Source organism: Leptodactylus fuscus, chromosome 5 (assembly GCF_031893055.1).
Source record: "Leptodactylus fuscus isolate aLepFus1 chromosome 5, aLepFus1.hap2, whole genome shotgun sequence".
NCBI lineage: Eukaryota > Metazoa > Chordata > Amphibia > Anura > Leptodactylidae > Leptodactylus > Leptodactylus fuscus.
Genome location: NC_134269.1, coordinates 30,830,345 through 30,851,543, shown reverse-complemented (window position 1 = coordinate 30,851,543; position 21,199 = coordinate 30,830,345). Strand labels below are relative to the sequence as shown.

Below are 21,199 nucleotides of genomic sequence, written 5' to 3'. Positions count from 1 at the left end.
CAGCTCTTAAAGGTAGTAGGGGGTTGGAGTCAGGAACACCCCTTTAAAAGATCCTTCATTTAATAGGTATGCAAGGCATTCTGCCTAGAGAAGAGGGAGCAATGTGCCTACGTATGTCCCTGCACAGACATGTAAGGTAGCAGCGGGTGTCCGAGACTTGATCCAGGGTTACCCAGCTTCTATGTGCGAATAGTCCTGGAGAAAGCCATAAGGGTTCACTTACTCCAAGGAATAGAGTTCAATAGAAACCCTATTGTACAGCATTATATAAAAGTTAACCTAAGGTATGTGACAAGGTCCCTTTAACATGCCCTAATGGGGCACATACAACGAGGTCATCTGGAGCGGAAGACCCCTATAAGTCCAGCAGTGGTGACCCTAACCGAATAACGTACAGCCACTGTACACAACCCTGTACAGAGTGATCCCGCGCACAACACTAGACTGCACCTACCTCTATGTAGAGGCTACCACAACGATCAAGTGTTGCTATAACTATAGTCTGGTCCGGTATACGGGCGTTTCCTTCACTTGCACCCTGGAACTAGATTAAAAGCTAAACCCGCCATTAATATAGTTCTAAAAAACAAAACAAATAACAGATTTGCTCCTGAGAAAGCAGCGTCCAGGATGCAGCCGCTGTGCCAGGTATCAGAAGCAGATGAGAGTCAATAAATAAGGAATGTAAAGTCTTAACCATGGTCCCATATTGTGCTTATACATCCAGGCTGTACCCTGCTGTACTCAGCTTCCTCTCCTGAGCCCCCGACACACGTCCCTTGTTCCTGTATGGCTGATGGCAATCTCTGTCCGTTAATGGAGGATAATACTGCCGGTAACAGAGGTAAGCAAAGAAGAAGCCGATCATGGCGCCCACCACCACATCTGCAAGAGAAAGATCCACGGGGATTTACCAACCTTCAGACACCACTTTTCTGACCTACATGGGTGTAATGGTAGTGCATCTCTGGCATAATTCATTCTGTGGGGCAAGTCTATAGGAAATACCAGTCTTGAAAAGATTGGGCAGGACATCAAGAATATGGCTGCTTTCATCTTCAAGAAGTGAATTAAAAGCCTTGTCCCCTCTACATAGACTTGTGTATGAGGTGAATATAGACTATGACAGTGAGTGAAGATAAGGAGAAGGGAGGGGAGTCTAATAAGTGAAGGAAAACAGATTTCTGAGATCTTAAGATATCAAAGTTTCTTATATTCACCTGCACTATGCATTCATGAAATTGAAATATACTTAGAATCACTTTAGGAATGCAATTTATGACACAAAGCCAGTGTCCTGTTAAGCAAGGGTGGGTATAAGACTAGACATTGGGTCTAAGATGATGACCCTAACCCTAATGTTATGGTGCCAGTGCAGGCACATCTAGACACACTGTTTGGACAGCACTGGGAACATATATACAGTATGATCTGGGTATATAGAGCCATACATATAGTTTACTTATATTCTTACCCTGCCAGTGATGCTTGTAATCACAAGTCCGGGACAGAGCAATGGAGGCAGCACATAACAGAGGAAACAAGAAGCTGCACAGTCTCCAGGAATGTCCACGACCACCAGGGGAAAAGCTTCCAAGCTTCCCGGCTATATACAGAGCTGTAAAGCCTAACCCTGCAAAGGCAACTGGAAGAAAAGAGGTATGAAAGTCAGTAAGAGGAGCAGCAGTTGCAGGGGTCAATAAGACACTTATTGTCTCTCTGATTCATTCTCGCCTTGACTACTGTAACTCCTTACTAATCGGTCTTCCCCTCACTAAACTCTCCCCTCTACAATCTATTCTGAATGCAGCGGCCAGGCTCATCTATCAGGCTAGACGCTACAGCGATGCCTCCGGTCTGTGCCAGTCACTACACTGGCTGCCTATTCATTATAGAATAAAATATAAAGTTATCACTCATCCACAAGGCTCTCCATAATGCCGCACCTCCATACATTGCCTCCCTCATCTCTGTCTACCGCCCAACCCGTGTTCTCCATTCACTCAATGACCTAACATCCTCTATTATCAGAACCTCCCATGCTCGTATACAAGACTTCTCCCGAGCTGCACCACTTCTCTGGAATGCTCTACCCCGGACAATCAGATTAACTCCAAAGAAATCCAAAAGTAATCCAGCAACCAGTTTTGCATTAGATTAAAACATTATGTTTTATTAGTCCATTTAAAAAAGGTGATTCCTTTTCTTTAACAGAAAACCAGTGACAATAAATGTAAAAAAGAGACACAGCACTTACATGAAAAAACGTTTTCGGATCATATAGGACAATAGACACACGATGCTTAACCGCCTACGCGTTTCAGGGTCCAAGCCCCTTCCTCATGGCGCCATGAGGAAGGGGCTTGGACCCTGAAACGCGTAGGCGGTTAAGCATCGTGTGTCTATTGTCCTATGTGATCCGAAAACGTTTTTTCATGTAAGTGCTGTGTCTCTTTTTTACATTTATTGTCACTGGTTTTCTGTTAAAGAAAAGGAATCACCTTTTTTAAATGGACTAATAAAACATAATGTTTTAATCTAATGCAAAACTGGTTGCTGGATTACTTTTGGATTTCTTTGGATTTTGTATTGGTACCTGCACCGGCAGGATTCCATGGTTCTCCGTGCACCAGTAGTAGCATAAGAAAAAATTCTTTCGCACTAAGACCACGAGAAAACCACAGGGCTGTGAACGTTTTTTTCTACAAATCAGATTAACTCCCAATTTCTACAGTTTCAAACGCAAACTAAAGATGCATCTTATCAGACAAGCCTATCACAATGTCTAACGTAAACCCGCTCCCACATTTCCCCACATGATATGATGTCATCTCAGGATAACTTTATATGTCCAAGCTCCATCCACATGTTACAGGACACGACTGGTGACGGCTCATAAAGTCTTATGTTTGTGTAATGACAGTCACCTCTATTACAAAAGTGTCTGACCCCTGTCTAAGCAATGCCGCCCCTGCTACCTCTTGTGTCACCCCCTCTACCTCATAGATTGTAAGCTCTTGTGAGCAGGGCCCTCAGTCCCATTGTGTGAAATGATTCTTTGTAATGTATCTTTCTGTCTGTATTTGAACCCTACAAATTGTACAGCACTGCGGAATATGTTGGCGCTATATAAATAAAATGTATTATTATTATGCGAGGGCATACGCTTCAGCTTAAAGCCTTGCTTAGCGTTACAGGACTATAGCCGTTACATGTTGCAGCACCCCCTACCATTCTTTTGATTCCCTCTCAGAGCAACCTGTTAGTGTGTTCAGTGCTGATACCCACCTAGGGGTTTTAGGCAGAAAGCAAAGAAAGTCAGAGTCCCCTGTTCACTGCGCAGCAGAGTCCACATCTACACTAAGCCCTCGTTCACATTTGCATTTGTATTCCGTCCGTGGAGAGTCCGCATAGAGACCCCCTGGACAGAATACAAACGCAATTGCGTTAATGAGGGTCCATGTGCTTGCTGATACACGATTCCCAGCAGTGTCTTTCCCACACCTCACAGGACTGTTACTACCCATTTAGCAGGGGGTGTGATAAAACATCTGTTATATACTGCATACTTTTATTAAGGTTATATTATTGGCAATATGCAACATACGCTATACAGGGGAATACATTAGTGAATACGCCAAGCACTTTGGGGCCATTTATTGAGGGAAACCGTACATATAGAAGAAAACACTAATCTTGCTCTGACTCTGCACCCTGACAAGCATGCACACAGTATTGGAGGCAACAAGGATGCGTGCTTACATGAGGAATGGCCGCTGGGAAAGCTCTTCCTTCCCTCGATCACCACTTCCGGGTCTCCTGTACACTCCATAGACAGCAGCTCGCGACCATCGGGAAAACAGCGGTACAAGAAGTCTGGACGAGGCCTAAGTACGAAGAAGCAGAATGGAGATTTGTCGATGTGGTTAAACTTCTAAGAGGTCACATTAAAAATACAAAAACTCTCCCGACAGTGCAGATATTGAAAATATGGCTGAAATAAATAATTGTGACAACTCTGGCGCCTTAAGTACATTTTAACCCTTTAGCGACCACATTGTAGCCTGAAGCACTAACCTATCCCTCTCTGCATTCCCACTTTCCAATCTTTTACATGTCATTTCAGCGTAGCTTTACAAGGCCTTGTCCTCTTGTGGGTACATAAGACTTCTTGATCAGTTTGTTACTTTTTGCTTTTGAGACTGGAGGATCAGAAAACATCAATCCTGGGATCTGAATTTTAAAGTTTATGGCATTTATCATGTAGAATAAGTAACGTATTAATAAATTACGGTTGTTCCAGACGTGATGATCCCAATTGTGTTTTCTATTGTTCGTTAAAGGTAGGGAGCGTATTTTTGCTTTTTTTCTGTAAAATGACCAGTGTATAAGGGGTTAAACAGCAAGTATGCTTCTGATTGATAATGGGGTTGAGATAAAATACACGGTACCCCCTCCGCTAGTTATCTGAAGTGTCAGGGACAGGAGAATAAAGTCATTTGCTCCTCGCCGTGCATGGACAGCATGTTCTCCTGTACACTGGTTCAAGGGAAAGTTCAAGTACATGCACTTCCACTTTAACCAGCGATATCTATAAATCTATGTGCGCTACTGACACAATCTTATTGGGAGCCATTTAAAGTGACAGTGTCATTGAATGCCTCCTCTGGGTGAACGGTCACGTACTTTGTTCAGAACTGTAGGAATGGAGTTACATCGTACTTTTGTTTTGCTGGTTCACGCCGTGAACTTTTAAATTTCCGCTATTCCTACTTGTATTACATACACACGTATATTATATATTTTCCACATACACAAGGTGTCCATTTATTGTAAACTCTGGATCCCCTGTTATCCAGATCCATTTCAATGTAATCCCACCTGCAATGATGGGAAGATGCAAAAAGTAAACCAGAGTAGGCCAGATTAAAGTCACACTGTCTAAATCTTAGTTTGGGATAGTTAGACAGGAACCTGTCAGGGGTTTTTCTTCATCACCCTAAACTGACCCCAGTATCTGCAGGATGTAGCTTACCTTCCAACTATAAGCTTTATTGTATTGGTGAAGATGCCATTCAGACCAAGTGAGAGGCTGGCAGCTGCAAGAGACAAACAGTTTAGTGATGCCCATAAAAGGTTCCCCCCCCCCCAAAAAAAAAAAAATAAAAATAAAAAAAAAATCCTACTATTAGAAATGTAAAAGTTTGGATGTTTGTTATTCAATCACCCAAAAACGGCTGAACGGGTTTGAATGAAAGTTGGCACATAGATAGATTGTAACCTCGATTAACATATGGGCTACTTTTTATCCCAGTAAATGACAAGGCTTCATGACTGTTATCTCTCTGTGTAAACACATGCTAACCTTCTGTGGTGTGTGTTCATGTATTTGCATGTTATCTGATCTGCTCCAGTGCAGATAACGTGACATGAGCAAACACCTTTAATCCAAATTGGCAGTTTGCCACTTTTCAATATGCCTGGAAAAGAGAATGTAATTTGTCGCAAACGACAACTATGAAGGAAGCCAAAAGTCAGAGTTCTCCTTAAGTGCAGCTGAAGAGGATCATCGACGCCAACACCACATGCATTATGTGGCATCCCAGCAAGCTGCTAAGATGCCAGAACAATCACGGGCACAGTGCAAGAAACAAGTCCAGCAGCAGGCCAGCTTGAGAGCTGCCAAAACGCCAGAGCAGGCGAATCATCAACGCCAACAACACACTCATTATATGGCGTACCAGCGAGCGGCTGAGAAACTGGAACAATCACGGGCATGGTGTGAGGAACAAGGTCAGCAGCAGGACAGCTTGCGAGCTGCCAAACCATCGATGCCAGCAATTTGCTGAATAGAGGCGGATCATCAATGGCAACAACCCGCAGACAAAGTCGCAGGCAGAAGCTAGTAAATAAATTTGCAGCCATAGAAGACTGTTTGGGACTCTCTGTATTACCCAAAATGGCTACAAAAGAGCCTCTGCCCCACATCAGTACATGACACAGACGACATGTTGATTTAATGTTACATATTTGGTGAACACCCATGGGAGGCTTCGCTGTATATGCAGGAAAAACTGTAAAAACTGTAGCAGAAATGCATTGCGTTTTTTTCCCCATAGCATTTTTTCACAGAAAGGAAACTTCTGCGGACCTTCTGCATCCATTATGCCTATAGGGAAACCGCCAGGGTTTCTGTAAGTATAATAGACATGCTGCGATTTCAGAAAATGCAGTGTTTTGGAAATCACAGTGCGACCGCTGCACTTATTTTTCTGCAATGTGTGGATGGGATTCACTTGAACCCCATCCACTTTGCAGTGACTGTAATACGTTGCAGTTTTTTGCCACCAAACTGCAGAGTCTATGCCACATGGGGCCCTGGCCTGCTCCTTCACACGGGTGGGGGGCCGTCGCGACTTCCTCCTCCGGAGTCGGCTCAAATGAATGGGCCGACTCCAGAGGTCGCTGCTGTCAGGCGGAAGCAAGTCGCGGAATCCGCCTGAAGAAAGGGCAGCTCGCTTTTTTTTCTGCTAGTGGTAACACACCGCTAGTGGTCTCCATAGACCACCATTGTATGGAGGCGAAATCTGCTGTCAAAATCCGCCTCCTTGCCCCTGTGTGAACTAGCCCTAAGGAGGATTTTTGTCTTATTTTAGTTCTAGCTTATCTACTCAACTCTCTACACAATGTCCTATTCAGAGACCACAAAGCACGTCTAGAAGTCAGTAGGTTCTACTCCAGACCATTGTGTCTGCAGCTCATTTTCACAAGACAGGAAGCCAAACTATTTTAGGCTGTGTGATAATATAATATAATATACATATACACACACATACATATGTTGAGTATAAACAGAAATTCAAATGCATAGAAACTTACCGAATATGGCTTCTCTTGAATCCGTGAGATCTGCTCGGCGGCAAAGACGTGCTAAAAGCACAACAGAAATAGGTGCCATAATAGAAATCAGCTACAATAGGAAACAAACAAAAGCACATGTAGATAAGTTACTGTGAAGACACTAGAAATATTGTAGTTTCTCACACTAGATTTTTTTTTCCTATCAGTATATCTTTGTAGAATGGGAGGAAATCCACGCAAACACGGGGAGAACATACAAACTCCTTGCAGATATTGTTCCTGGTGGGATTCGAACCCAGGACTCCAGTGCTGCAAGGCTACAGTGCTAACCACTGAGCAACCGTGTTGCCCCCGTTTCTGACACTAGATTGGCACAAAAAGGAGAACTATAATTTCTGAACGTTCTTGTAAGGTGTTATAATATGCCAAGTTACCAAGAAGTAGCGGCAGAGCGACTGCGGGATCAGACTACACACACGATATGTTGCAGTGTTACCATGGATAGAACTAAAGTCTAACATCTCAGCACGATGTGCACACGTTCAATACATTTCGTTCATTTCCTTCCTGTTCTTTGTCTAACTTTAGAACAGTATTAACACGCTTTCACCACATGAGGACGGTACATAACATACAAACATGCTGTTGGTGGGCACCCGATCCGACAGTACATGGGGATTCCTATACAGCCACATCTCTTCTGGCTGTATCACTCGCTGGAATGGATGCATCATCTCCGTTATCCTATAGGCCGAGAGAAAAGATTATTGACGTGTATTCATGTAACATTGACATATATTATATAAGTGATATTCCACTAAGACAGCACCCAACCGTGACAAAGTGGATAAAATTATAGCAAAACACATTTTCGCTGCATTTTTCTACATGGGGACTTTATGTCTTAGTGCAAGTATCGTTTTAGACAATAAGAAGCTACAGTAGTAAGTGCCAAGGCTCAGACCGTGAACTACGTTCCTTGGCCCGTGGCATTTCCCTCTGCAGAGTGACACCACTGTATTAGACTTCTTGTTAATTATTTGGGGATTACCTAATGTTTATTTAGGCAGCAGTTACATCCTGGACACGTATGAATCTCTTAGTGGTGGCCAAGTTAGTTATTTAGTGGGGTTAATAAAGAGACTATTCACTTCTATGTGTACTGTGTATTTAAAGGGGTTATTCAGCCAGGACAGAATATATGGGAATATAGGATAGTTGGATAGATCTCATTACACACCTGCACAGAGACTAAATATGGCATTACTAACAGGACCCTGATGGGACAGGACGGTGACCTGGAGACTGCAGAAGGGGGCTGTCTATTGCATCCTGGTTACACGCTTTGACATTACGCCAACGTAAGGGTATGTTCACAACCTTTTCCGCTGTGTGAACTCTCCATGATGGGATGCCGATGCAGTGAATGAATGAATGGGCCTAATCCGGAGTGTGTCTCACCCTATGGACGCCGCAGCTAACTCAGCTGTGGAAAGAAAAGGCATGTCGCTTCTTTTTTTCCCGCTAGCGGGGAAAAAGCGAGCAGCTCCCATTCAAATGAATGGGAGCCTTCTTTGCATGCGGATTCCACGTCAAAATCTACCTACAAAAACTGCGTGTGAACTAGCCCTAAGGCTGGTCTTACACGGCCATAATGTAGGTCCACAATTGAGGGTTTTCAATTGTGGACACATTATACTCAATGCGGCCTCTTGCACTACCGGATATTTTATCCGTGGTGTGGACGGGCCGCAACCGTGGTCCGCAATTTATAGAGCATGTCCGTAATGCCCGTGAATTGCGGCACTGCACGGACTTGGCCATAGAACTCTATGGGCGAGTGCGGCAGGACACGGGCGTCTGCGGTGTCTATGTTGCTGATCAGCAACATGCGGACCGTAGAATCATCACGGTCGTGTAAGACCAGCCATATCAGGAAGAGGAAACTGCTGCACCACAGGAGCTGGTGTTGATGAGTCTGAGGCAAGAAGAACAGGACCTCTTGGGGACATGGGTCAGCAATGCCATGGGGACTTAATGCCCAATTGGAATGAACATATATGTAGAGAAATCTATAAACCTAAGATATTCACAGGTTTGGCACAATTTTTTTTGTAAAACCTTACTGAAGCGGTCCTGGCTTTCGCAGAACATGCATATCGATGACCTATCAATATGTGATCAGTGGGGTCACAATACCAGGACCCCCACAAATAAGCTGGGGAACAGGCCAAAGTATTTGGGCAACTGCTGCAGTCTCTTCACTGAATCCCAAGCACAGCGCTGTATACCTTTAGCATTGTAGCCCAGCCCCATTCACTTGAATAGGACAGAGCTGCTATACCATGTGACCAAGGAATGTGATGTCAATACCACAGAGAGGAGGTCACAGCACTCATGAGCAGCCGCTATGAAAAGTTCATTGGCAGTGGTCCTGGGTGTCCGACCTCCACTGAGCACATATTGATGACCTGCCCTAAGAAGCCGTCAATATGGAAACCCTCTCTGTATAGGGAGTTTGGAGCTCTGTGTCAAAAAAGTGAAGCTCTGGCCACCATAAAATTGTACAAAAAAAAAAAAATATATATATATAGATTTTTATATATGTTAAATTTAAAGGTGCAGATATAGCAAGCTATACATTGCCTTGTATTATATGTGTATATTATATCCTCGGATACTTTCTGTTCTCATTTTATCTTGGCAATCTCTTTGGCAGGTTGTATATACCCAGATTCCCCCAACAGTAGGGGGCACATTATCCCATAGATCATGGGGTCCAAGGACTTACATGAATATCCCCAGGAGCAGCACCCGGATAATGAATTCAGCCACAAAGCCTTCCAGGATCCTCTTCTCCATCCTAGTGCAAAGGTTGAGAAACAGCGAGTCAGTCAATATACTCTACAGCCCCCAGACCGGCCACGCCTTTGCAGTCACTGTTCATATAGAAGGAGGTATGCTGGCTACAATCCAAACTTGACATTTAACTCATTTCAAAAACAGGATTCCCCTGTTTTTCTTGTGTGAATGGGGAGGAAGTGCAAACACCGCGCCATTTACCATTAATAGACTAATACACTGATCACACGTTACTACCACACAAGGGGCTCTGCCACCCCTGTATCTGTGATCACTGGGGGGTAGATAAAGGTATAAACACTATTTGCAAAACCCCTTTAATACTTGTAACATGGACCCCCAATTCTCATAATTGCTGAGGGTCACAGAGACCAATCAGACACTTATTCCATATCTCATGTACAGGTGATGCTTTTATGGGTAACCCAAATACAACAAGGGCGTAGTTACTGGGGCCGATTTATTAAGCCTAGCATGTATTGTAGTACGCTGATCCTAATGAACGTCTGCACTAGAGACATGCCAAAATTACTAAGAGCCTCTTAAAGGGATTTCCTAGTCCAAAATCCACATTTCATACTTCTGGATGGATCATCAGTATCTGATCTTTGGGGGTCCACCAAACACATCAGGTCTACTGGCAGCACTTGTGCAAAGAGACTGTAGCAGTGGACAGTGGGGGTACCACCACATCTGAACAAGGTGCAGAATTACTACTAGGCACTGGCATCTAATAGGGGGTTTAAATATTCTGACATGCGAGTGTGGCATCGCAGAAGAGGATGGGGAGGGGGTTAAAGTGAGACAAGATGCACCAAATTTTATCCTAAAATTGTAAACTAAGAAGTTGATAGACTAAGAAGTAGACTAGACAGTGCAAAGATCCACCAGATTTATCATCCAGCATCAGCCACTGTGAGGTCTGTCTGTGTAGGCTTTCTCAACAGAAAGGTGGTAATACCTGCTGCCAAACCAGATCCCTTCTTCCCTGAGACCTGATGTTGAGGTAGTCACCGCTCACATATACATTATACTTAGTCAGTCCCTCCAATATCTGTAGGTCTGGTTGATATCTCAGGTGTGTCCTCCATAAAAGGGTTTCCTCACTGAGGACATTCAGCCCTTATCCACACGATAGATCTAGATGTCTGGGGTTGTACCTAATGTGAACGTGGTGACAGCGCACAGGTTTGGCTGCTTCTTCCTTCACATCAATGGGATTGTCAGATAGCAGGCTCAAAAGTGTCGTAGAGAACGGGGCGCACCACTGCTACATACACATGGAGGACTGGTACAACTGGGGGTCCCTACCATTCTGGTCAAATATGATGTAATATGTGGTGGGGGGCAAATGATGAAACTACTGCCCCACCTGACTCTTATGGTAATCTATATGTGGCTCAGAAGAACCATGGCAGTCAGGGGGGAGGCAATAACTACACTATATACACATGGCAGGAAATAGCCACACACTAAAGAGTTATTATATAGGCAAGTATTACATATACACTGTACTATATACAGACAAGCATAACACACACTATAGATGTATATACAGACAAGCACTCCATATACACCATTATTATATATAGACTATAGCAGTATATACACATCACACCATATTATATACACACACACACCATATACTATTATAGTCATTCCATATACACACACTAGTATAGATGTACAGACATGCCATATGTACACACTATGGATAGAAATCCCCATTCATAGACGTCACAGCTATTACATACATGTATATTAGCGCTATATGGGCATTGCTCTGCCCTGAGCCTGTATAATGTATGGAGCCCTCCCCTATACGTGCATTGTGTAGGCAGTAGATGACAGACACTACCCGCCTCATTATCACTGCTAATTAGCCCTCATTAGGACCCTGAGCCGTCACCCCGCACACACAGCTGACAACAGCGGGTGCCGTCACGGCCCCGCCCACCTACCTGCACACGTGGCGCTACTCCGCTGTCTTGTGTCTGCTGGCTCAGTCCGCTATTTATATAGACGCTCCACAACCACGGAGAGGAGGCGGGACATAGACCAGTCCGGGAGACTGAGGCGAGGCAGTGCTGTCACCTGTCTGTCGCCGGGGAAACTGCACCTTATCTATTTCTATTCCAAATCATTGTTCCTAGTGGGGTGTTCACTACTACAAGCCATGATGGGGAATTAATAGGATGGCTGTGGTCTGGGGTGGAATAGGGCTATGATGAAAATTCTGTATGTGTGGTCAGGAGAAGCAGGACTCAGGCTTTCTGTATGTGTGGTCAGGAGAAGCAGGACTCACAGGCTTTCTGTATGTGTGGTCAGGAGAAGCAGGACTCACAGGCTTTCTGTATGTGTGGTCAGGAGAAGCAGGACTCACAGGCTTTCTGTATGTGTGGAGGAGAAGCAGGACTCACAGGCTTTCTGTATGTGTGGTCAGGAGACGCAGGACTCACAGGCTTTCTCTATGTGTGGTCAGGAGAAGCAGGACTCACAGGCTTTCTGTATGTGTGGAGGAGAAGCAGGACTCACAGGCTTTCTCTATGTGTGGAGGAGAAGCAGGACTCACAGGCTTTCTGTATGTGTGGTCAGGAGAAGCAGGACTCACAGGCTTTCTGTATGTGTGGTCAGGAGAAGCAGGACTCACAGGCTTTCTGTATGTGTGGAGGAGAAGCAGGACTCACAGGCTTTCTGCATGTGTGGAGGAGAAGCAGGACTCACAGGCTTTCTGTATGTGTGGAGGAGAAGCAGGACTCACAGGCTTTCTGTATGTGTGGAGGAGAAGCAGGACTCACAGGCTTTCTATATGTGTGGTCAGGAGAAGCAGGACTCACAGGCTTTCTGTATGTGTGGAGGAGAAGCAGGACTCACAGGCTTTCTGTATGTGTGGAGGAGAAGCAGGACTCACAGGCTTTCTGTATGTGTGGAAGCAGGGGTGAACCTACCTTTTTTGCATCCCGAGGCGGACGACAGAAAGCCCCCCCCCCCCCGGGATTAGGGGGCGGAGCGGAGGGGGCGTGGTGGAGCGGCGTTACCAGGCAGGGAGAGGACCTGCTCTCTGCCTGAGCGTGAGGGGAGGCCGCTGGAGCAGCGCTGCGTCCACAGGGCCTCCCCAATACACCGCTCGGCGACGGTGACGATAAGCCAAGTCCAGGACAGCTTGTCCTGGACTGGCTTAGTTAAGCAAAAATGCCGCCCTGCCAGGGGCCCTGGCATAGCGCTGCCTGAAGTGGTCGCTTCAGGTCGCCTCATGGGAGGTGCGGCGCTGTGTGGAAGAGAAGCAGGACTCACAGGCTTTCTGTATGTGTGGAGGAGAAGCAGGACTTACAGTCAGTGGTGTAACTAGGAATGGCGGGGCCCCGTGGCGAACTTTTGACATGCCCCCCCCCCCAACCGACACCGAAGACCTCGACCGACCCCTCCTCCGCACTCTATTATGTCCCTTAGTAAGCCCTGCACAAGGTATTATGTCCATTAGTGGCACCTGCACACAGTATTATCCCCCATAGTGACCCCTGCACACAGTATTATGTCCCATAGTGGCCCCTGCACACAGTATTATCCCCCATAGTGGCCCCTGCACACAGTATTATACCCCATAGTGACCCCTGCACACAGTATTATCCCCCATAGTGACCCCTGCACACAGTATTATGTCCCATAGTGACCCCTGCACACAGTATTATGTCCCTTAGTGGCACCTGCACACAGTATTATGTCCCTTAGTGGCACCTGCACACAGTGTTATGTCCCTCAGTGGCCCCTGCACACAGTATTATCCCCCATAGTGGCCCCTGCACACAGTATTATGTCCCTTAGTGGCCCCTGCACACAGTATTATCCCCCATAGTGGCCCCAGTAACCTTTTGTCAGGTCCAGTGTAGTTATGTACCTGGCATTACCCAACTTTTCAATAAGCTCAAACTTAGAAATCTCATTCAATTTTCTAAAATCATTGCAGAACCGCCAAGTACCATTGGGCTTGGGTATCAATACAATTGGTTTAGACCACTCACTTTTGGATTTCTCCATCACTCCCAACTCCAGCATGTGTTTAACCTCAGCTGACACTACCTCCCTACATGCCTCTGGTCTTCTGTAGGGTTTGAGGTTTACTTTCCTCCCAGGTTCTGTCTCTACATGGTGCTCTCTCAGGTGTGTACGCCCTGGTAGATCAGAGAACTTGCGTCTATTTTTCTGCAGGACATCTCTTGCCTCTTGTTGGGGCACTGAGAGGGCCTCATTCACACGGACTGGAGGGATTGGTGGCAACGAATCACCCATCTCTGTATTTGAGGCCACCAAGGATTCCTTCTGGTTCCAGGGCTTAATCAAGTTCACATGGTAGATTTGAAAAGTTTTCCTTTTCCCTGGTTGGTGAACCTTATAGTTGACTGGCCCTACTTTTTCCACAATTTCATATGGGCCTTGCCATTTCGCTAAGAACTTGGTCTCCACAGTCGGCACCAAAATAAGGACACTGTCCCCTGGGTTAAACTCTCGGACTCTGGTAGAACGATTGTAAATTCTGCTTTGGGCCTCTTGTGCTCTTTGCAGATGTTCTTTTACAACTGGCATGAAATGCGGTTCTGCATTTGGGCTACATGCTCTATGACACTACGGTATGGGGAAGTGTCCGTTTCCCAGGTTTCTTTGGCTATATCTAGTAAGCCCCTGGGGTGTCTACCATAGACTAATTCAAAAGGGGAAAAACCTGTAGACGTTTGTGGAACCTCTCTGATAGAGAACATCAGGTATGGCAACAGGTAATCCCAGTCATGACCATCTTTTTCTACCACCTTTTTAAGCATATGTTTGATAGTCTTATTAAAGCGCTCCACTAACCCATCTGCCTGGGGGTGATACACAGAGGTCCATATGTGGGTAATGTTAAACAGCTTGCATAGCTCTTTCATCACCTTTGTCATGAAGGGTGTTCCTTGGTCAGTCAGTATCTCTTTAGGTATGCCTGTCCTTGAAAACATATAGAATAACTCATGGGCAATACTCTTTGATGTCGTATTACGCAAGGGAACCGCCTCAGGATAGCGAGTAGCGTAATCTAAGACAACCAGAATACATTGGTAACCTCTAGCTGACTTAACTAATGGACCGACCAAGTCTATACCAATCCTTTCACTTCAATGATGGGAAGGGGAACCAAGGGACTACGGAAATGTGGGGCTGGGGAATGTACCTGACACGTAGGACAGGACGCACAGTAGTCCTTCACTTCCCTGTACACGCCTGGCCAATAAAATCTTTGGAGAATACTCTCCTGTGTTTTCTCCGCCCCTAGCACATGATTATGGGCCATATCAAGTACCATACGGCGGTGGCTTTGGTACAAGAATCTGCTCCACAATTTCCCCATTACTTTTTGCAACCCGATACAAGAGGTCATTATTCATAGAAAAATGCAGAAATTGTGCTGTCAGAGTGCTGCTATATTTTTCTGTTTTTATGTACCGTATTTTTCGGACTATAAGACGCACTGGACTACAAGACACACCTAGGTTTTAGAGGAGGAAAATAGGTAAAAAAAAATTTGAAGCAAAAACTGGTAAAATATTTAATATATGGGAGTTGTAGTTTTGCAACAGCTGCAAGGCCACATTGACAGGTGACCCTGCAGCTGTACGGGGATGCATAGAGCGGTTTTTTTTGCGGGGCCAGCTGTACTTTTTAGTTATACCATTTTGGGGGATATCTATTGCTTAGATCACCTTGTATTGAAAAAAAAACAGGAGGTGATTTAGAACTTTTATTTATTTCATATTTTTAAAGCTTTTTTTTTTTTTTTTTTTTTTACTATTTTATTCCCCCCCGGGGGCTTGAACCTGCGGTCACTTGATCGCAAGTCCCATAGACGGCAATACAACTGTATTGCCGTCTATGGGACATTCTGTCTATTAGTATTACGGCTGGTCATAGACCCAGCCGCAATACTAATATATAGCAGTGACAGGCCCGGGAGCCTCATTAGGCTCCCGGCTGTCACCCGAACAGGTCGGCTCCTGCGATATCGCCGCGCAGGAGCCGGCCTGCAACTTTACAGGTACGGGGCCGGTGGGGACCGGCCCCGGGGGAGAAGGGGCCGCCAATACAGACCCGGCATCCGCTGTACTAGAGAGGCGGATGCCGGGGAGGGATAGACACCGGGGCCTGAGACATCGCTACGATCCTCTGCCCTGCATGAAGCCAGCGGCGGGGGCACGGAGGAGCCCCTGCCGCTGCTGGCTTCATGCAGGGCAGAGGAGTGCAGCGATGTCTCAGGCCCCGGCACCTGTAATGGCGTCTATCACTTGCCGGCTTCCGCCTCTCTATTACAGCGGATACCAGGCGCCACCTTCAGACTATAAGACGCACCCTTCTTTTCCCCAAAAATTTTGGGGAAAAAAAGTGCGTCTTATAGTCCGAAAAATACGGTATTTTGCTACGGTAGCTTGCATCTGTTCACTAACAAACTAAATCCGTTAATCCTATTAATATTATAAATGTGAAAGTTTGTGAGTTTGTGGGTTTGTGGGTTTGTGTGTTTGGATGTTTGCATGTTCGGATGTTTGTTCCTCAATCACGGAAAAACCGCTCCACCGATTGGGCTGAAATTTTCCACAAACATAGTCATTACACTCGATTAAACAATAGGCTACTTTTCGTCACAATAGCGTACATACTTTTGTGCCAGGACCCCCACAAAACCCAAACTCACACCACCATCTCTGCAATCTCACACACTTTGGACCATAGCAAGCCACAAAATTCATATTGCCCTCTACAGCCTCGCCCCTAACACCACACAATCACATATACATATACTTTACCACTTTGCCCCTCACCTTAACGATACTCCAGGAGGTTCTCTTTAACGCTCCGGAGCAGCCATGTTTGCCGACCCCCACCGCTCTGACAATCCGCGACACCGCCCACCCATGTCAATACCCCTAGGCGGTCTAATAAATGCAAAAAAAAAAAAGTTAAAAAAAAGTAAAAAAATATAAAAAAAATAAATAAAAAGGATTAAAAATTCAAATCACCCCCCTCTCCCTAGAACACATATAAAAGTAGTTAAAAACTGTGAAACACATACATGTTAGGTATCCGCGCGTCCTAAATCGCCCGCTCTACAAAGTTATACAAATATTTTTCCTGTTCGGTAAACGCCGTAGCGGGAAAAATGGTCAAAAGTGCCAAACTGCCAGTTTTTCACTGTTTTGATTCTGCTAAAAATTTGAATAAAAAGTGATCAAAGCAAAAACATTTCCCGAAAATGGTAGAAATACAAAGTACACCCGGCCCCGCAAAAAAAGACGCCCTATACATCCCTGTACACGCACGTATAAAAAAGTTACGGCTGTCGGAATATGGCGACTTTTCAAAAAATAATTTTTTAACACAGTTTTGGATTTTTTTTAAGGGGTCAAAATGTAAATAAAACCATATAAATTTGGTATCCCCGGAATCGTAACGAAGCACAGAATACAGGGGACATGTCATTTTGGTTGCACAGTGAACGACGTAAAACCAAAGCCCGTAAGAAAGTCGCAGAAATGCATTTTTTCTTCAAATCCACCCCATTCTGAATTTTTTCCCTGCTTCCCAGTACATTATATACAATAAATAATGGTGGCATCATGAAGAAAAATTTGTCCCAGGAAAAATTAAGACGTCATATGGCTCTGGGAGCGGAGAAATAAAAAAGTTATGGGGTTTAGAAGGAAGGGAGTCAAAAACAAAAACGAAAATCAAAAAATGCCATCGGCGGCAAAGGGTTAACTTCAAATACTTCTGCCCCAAAGTCACTATGTAAAGTTTCTCACAACACCGTATACCGTATTTTTCGGACTATAAGACGCACCCAGGTTTTAGAGGAGAAAAATAGGGAAAAAAAATTTTCAGGCAAAAAATGGTAAAATATTTAATATATGGGAGTTGTAGTTTTGGAACAGCTGCAAGGCCACATTGACAGGTGACCCTGCAGCTGTACGGGGATGTATAGGGCGTTTTTTTTGTGGGGCCAGGTGTAGACCGGGCATTTTCAGACACAGGGATACCTAATGTATATGTTTCACAGTAATGTTATACTTTTATATGTATTCTAGGGAAAGGAGGTGAACTTTTATTTATTTTATTTTTTATTATATTTTTTTTTAAGTGTTTTTTTTTTTTATTTTTTACTATTTTAATATCCCCCGCCTAGGGGGCTTGAACCTGCAATCATTTGATTGCAAGTCCCATAGACGGCAATACAAGTGTATTGCCGTCTATGGGAGATTCTATACATTACTATCGCGGAGGGTCATAGACCAGCCGCGATAGTAATATATATCTATGACAGGCCTCGGAGCCTTCATTAGGCTCCCGGCTGTCATCGGAACAGGTCGGCTCCTGCGGCCTCGCCGTGCAGGAGCCGGCCTGCATCACTAAAGGTATGGGGCCGATGGGGACCGGCCCCGGGGCTAACTAACTGCCGGGACCTGCGGAGGAGAAGCGGATTTGCAGCATGGCCGTGCTACTGCCACCGCTGGTTTTCTTCAGCGGCAGTAGCGCGGCAATCCGCAGGCCCCGGCAGCTAAGACAGTCCCCGGCATCTGCTGTAATAGGCCGGCGGATGCCGGGGAGTGTCTTAGCTGCCGGGGCCTGCAGTATTGTCACACTCCTGCCGCTGAAGAAAACCAGCGGTGGCAGTAGCGCGGCAATCTGCAGGCCCCGGCAGCTAAGACACTCCCCGGCATCCGCCGGTCTATTACAGCAAATGCCGGGGACTGTCTTAGCTGCCGGGGCCTGCGGATTGCCGCGCTACTGCTGCTGAAGAAAACCAGCGGTGGCAGTAGCGCGGCCATGCTGCAAACCCACATTCAGACTATAAGACGCACCCTCATTTTCCTCCGAAATTTGGGGGAAAAAAAGTGCGTCTTATAGTCCGAAAAATACGGTATATAGCAGCTCTAATACAAATTAACTTCAACACAAAAGTCTCACGTATTCTCTGAATTACAAAAACAAGATACAAAGTTACATTTCATATCCCATACCATATACACAGTACGAAAACCTTACCCGCACCTGTATATACCCACTGCTACAATCACCGCAGACGAAGTTGCGGGTACCAGCTAGTAAATAATAATCACGAGGGGGGTATGGGACATTCAAAACAATTTTTTATTGAAGTCAACAAGCAAACTTTCAAATCAGCGGAATGTCATAAAAAACACTTTCTCATTTTTCTCCGTTAATATTTGAACAGCTAGAACACACATTAAAACGAAACCAAAAATGAACAAAAAAAAAAAAAATCAAAAATTTTACAAAAAAACAAAACAAAAAACCCTTTATAGGCAATGCATTGAAATTTACAAAATGTATATGCACAGACATTCAGTGATAACTAAAGTGGTACAGGTATTTCTAAAATGACTAGTGTAATACTTCCTTCTATTTACAGTAGAAACTGGTCAGTCCCACTTAAGACTCGCTAGCAAATGACTTCTTCAGTCTGAATACGTAAACTTTGATCATAAATGCCATATATTTAAAGCACTTAACAGGACTATTTGCTTGGTTTATTTCATTATACATCAATGTATACATACTGTCTGCTATCCGTATGGTACGGGAGACGAGATGAAATGGCTACAAGCAGTAGGCTAAGGCCTGACGTTGCGGAAATTCAGCTTTTTTTGTTGCGTTTTTTTGAGCAATAGGTAGAAGTATAAGAATTTCCTATATACTTTCCATTCCTTTTGTAGCCACTCTTGTTTTTGGCTCAACAAAAAAAGCTGCATTTCCGCAACGTGGGGCCTTAGCCTTAGGGCCCGTGCACACGATGTAACGCGGCGCTCATTCTGACACATAAACTCATGTCAGAGTCAGCGCTGCAGAACGGAATCCCATTGACTTCAATAGGTTCTGTCTTACGCGCGCTACACATTGAAATAAATGGGAGGCTTTTGAACCCATTGATTTCAATGTGTTACGCGCGTTAAACGGAACCCATTCAAGTCAATCGGATTCTGTTTTGAAGCGCTGATTCTGACACGAGTTTACGTGTCAGAATGAGCGCCGCGTTACATCGTGTGCACGGGCCCTTAAAGTGCAATCTCCATAGTAAGGTTATGAAACACATCCAGCATCGAACACGTGACTATTTGGAATAAAGTGCCTTTTACACCCCCCCCCCCCCATCCCCTTCCCTTCCCAAAATACCAAAAATAAAATGGCAGATGCACGTAGATCTCTTTATTCCAGTATAATGACATGAATCGACCTGACCTGAGAGAACCATTAACAGCAATGAGTTTCACGATGGCGAGATTTCATCTTGAGGTCACAGTCTTAAACGCGGCAGCCAAATCCTTTCGAAGAAGTGTCACGTCTAAAAAAAAGTTTTTATTTTAGGTCAAATCTGAGGTTGTGCTTGTCACTAGCCGTCCATCTATATACAAAGTACATTGAAGGCAGATGAAAATAAAAATTAGAGATACATGTAAAAACAATACACGAACGTTAACTTTCCAATGTACAGAACATTTACAATATAAAAAAAATCCCCCCCCCAAAAAATAAAAAAAAAATAACAGATTGAATTACCTACCGACACGTATCACCAACATCACATCAATTTCACTAATTCTATCTTACGTGGGACTGACCTTTTAAAAAAATAGATATATAAGTGCGGATGAATTACACTTTAAAAAAAAAAACAGGGAAAAAAAATTCCAAAAAAAAAAAGAAAAAAAAAAAAAGGCAAAACGGTAAGAATCCCACACACCTCGTACACTATAGGGTTAAATATTAATGTGGTCATATCAAGTCAAAAATACAGAAGACGCTCAGTTATACTGTGTGAATCTGTGAACTATTTGGGGTTAGATCATCGAAACTAGACTCTCTCTACGCCAACCGCAAACTTTCCCGGACAAGTCGAATTCGTGGTAGAGCAGTGGAGGCATCTTAAAGAACAATTCCAAAAACTACTTACAATACTTATATAAAAAATAAATGTACAATTCAAAAGGTTTTTTTTTTTTTTTTTTTATTGTCTTTTTATTTTTTGTTAATTTGCGGCTTCAGAAATGCTACCCGCTTAAAAAAAACAAAAAAAATTTAGCGACGATGGTACAGAGTAATGGAGATTACTAAGACTTGGCAGACTTTTGGTTTACTCACGTTAAAATGGTAGTTTATATAATATTCCTGACCACCCGTGATAAAAAGGAAAAAAAAAAAACACAAAAAATCTGAAGGTATATCAAAGTAAATAAAATATGATTCCGAAAATATAAAAATATATATATGTACACATCTCAACAGAAGAGAACCGCGGAACGTAGTAAGAGACGAAAGCGAATCTTAGCGTTATAAGGTAGAGCAGGATGGATCTTTCCTATACGTGGACAGTTGAACGTCGTCCAACTGGCAACTCGCGGTGTAGGCGAGCTACGCTACCATTCCTATCACTTCATAG

At 44.3% G+C, this 21,199-nt stretch overlaps 1 protein-coding gene across 1 annotated transcript; it reads right to left on the bottom strand.

Annotated features, from left to right (window-relative positions):
• Window positions 1–62: 62 nt before the first annotated feature.
• PLPP5 (phospholipid phosphatase 5) lies at window positions 63–11,694 on the bottom strand. Its single transcript, XM_075272767.1, has 8 exons — window positions 11,685–11,694; window positions 9,653–9,724; window positions 7,497–7,605; window positions 6,880–6,970; window positions 5,036–5,099; window positions 3,763–3,887; window positions 1,475–1,645; window positions 63–885 (listed from the first exon to the last, which is right to left on the bottom strand). The coding sequence occupies exons 2-8, from the start codon at window positions 9,721–9,723 to the stop codon at window positions 716–718; spliced, it is 801 nt and encodes a 266-aa protein (XP_075128868.1). The 5' UTR covers window position 9,724; window positions 11,685–11,694; the 3' UTR covers window positions 63–715.
• Window positions 11,695–21,199: the final 9,505 nt, after the last annotated feature.

What these genes read in the sequence shown, in the direction of transcription:
- PLPP5 (XM_075272767.1), bottom strand. Translation starts at nt 9,723, where the DNA reads ATGGAGAAGAGGATCCTGGAAGGCTTTGTGGCTGAATTCATTATCCGG. An exon ending in CTGCTCCTGGGGATATTCAT is followed by an intron (nt 7,606 to 9,652) that starts GTAAGTCCTTGG and finishes CTCGGCCTATAG; the next exon opens with GATAACGGAGATGATGCATC. An exon ending in TTACAAGCATCACTGGCAGG is followed by an intron (nt 886 to 1,474) that starts GTAAGAATATAA and finishes TTTCTCTTGCAG; the next exon opens with ATGTGGTGGTGGGCGCCATG.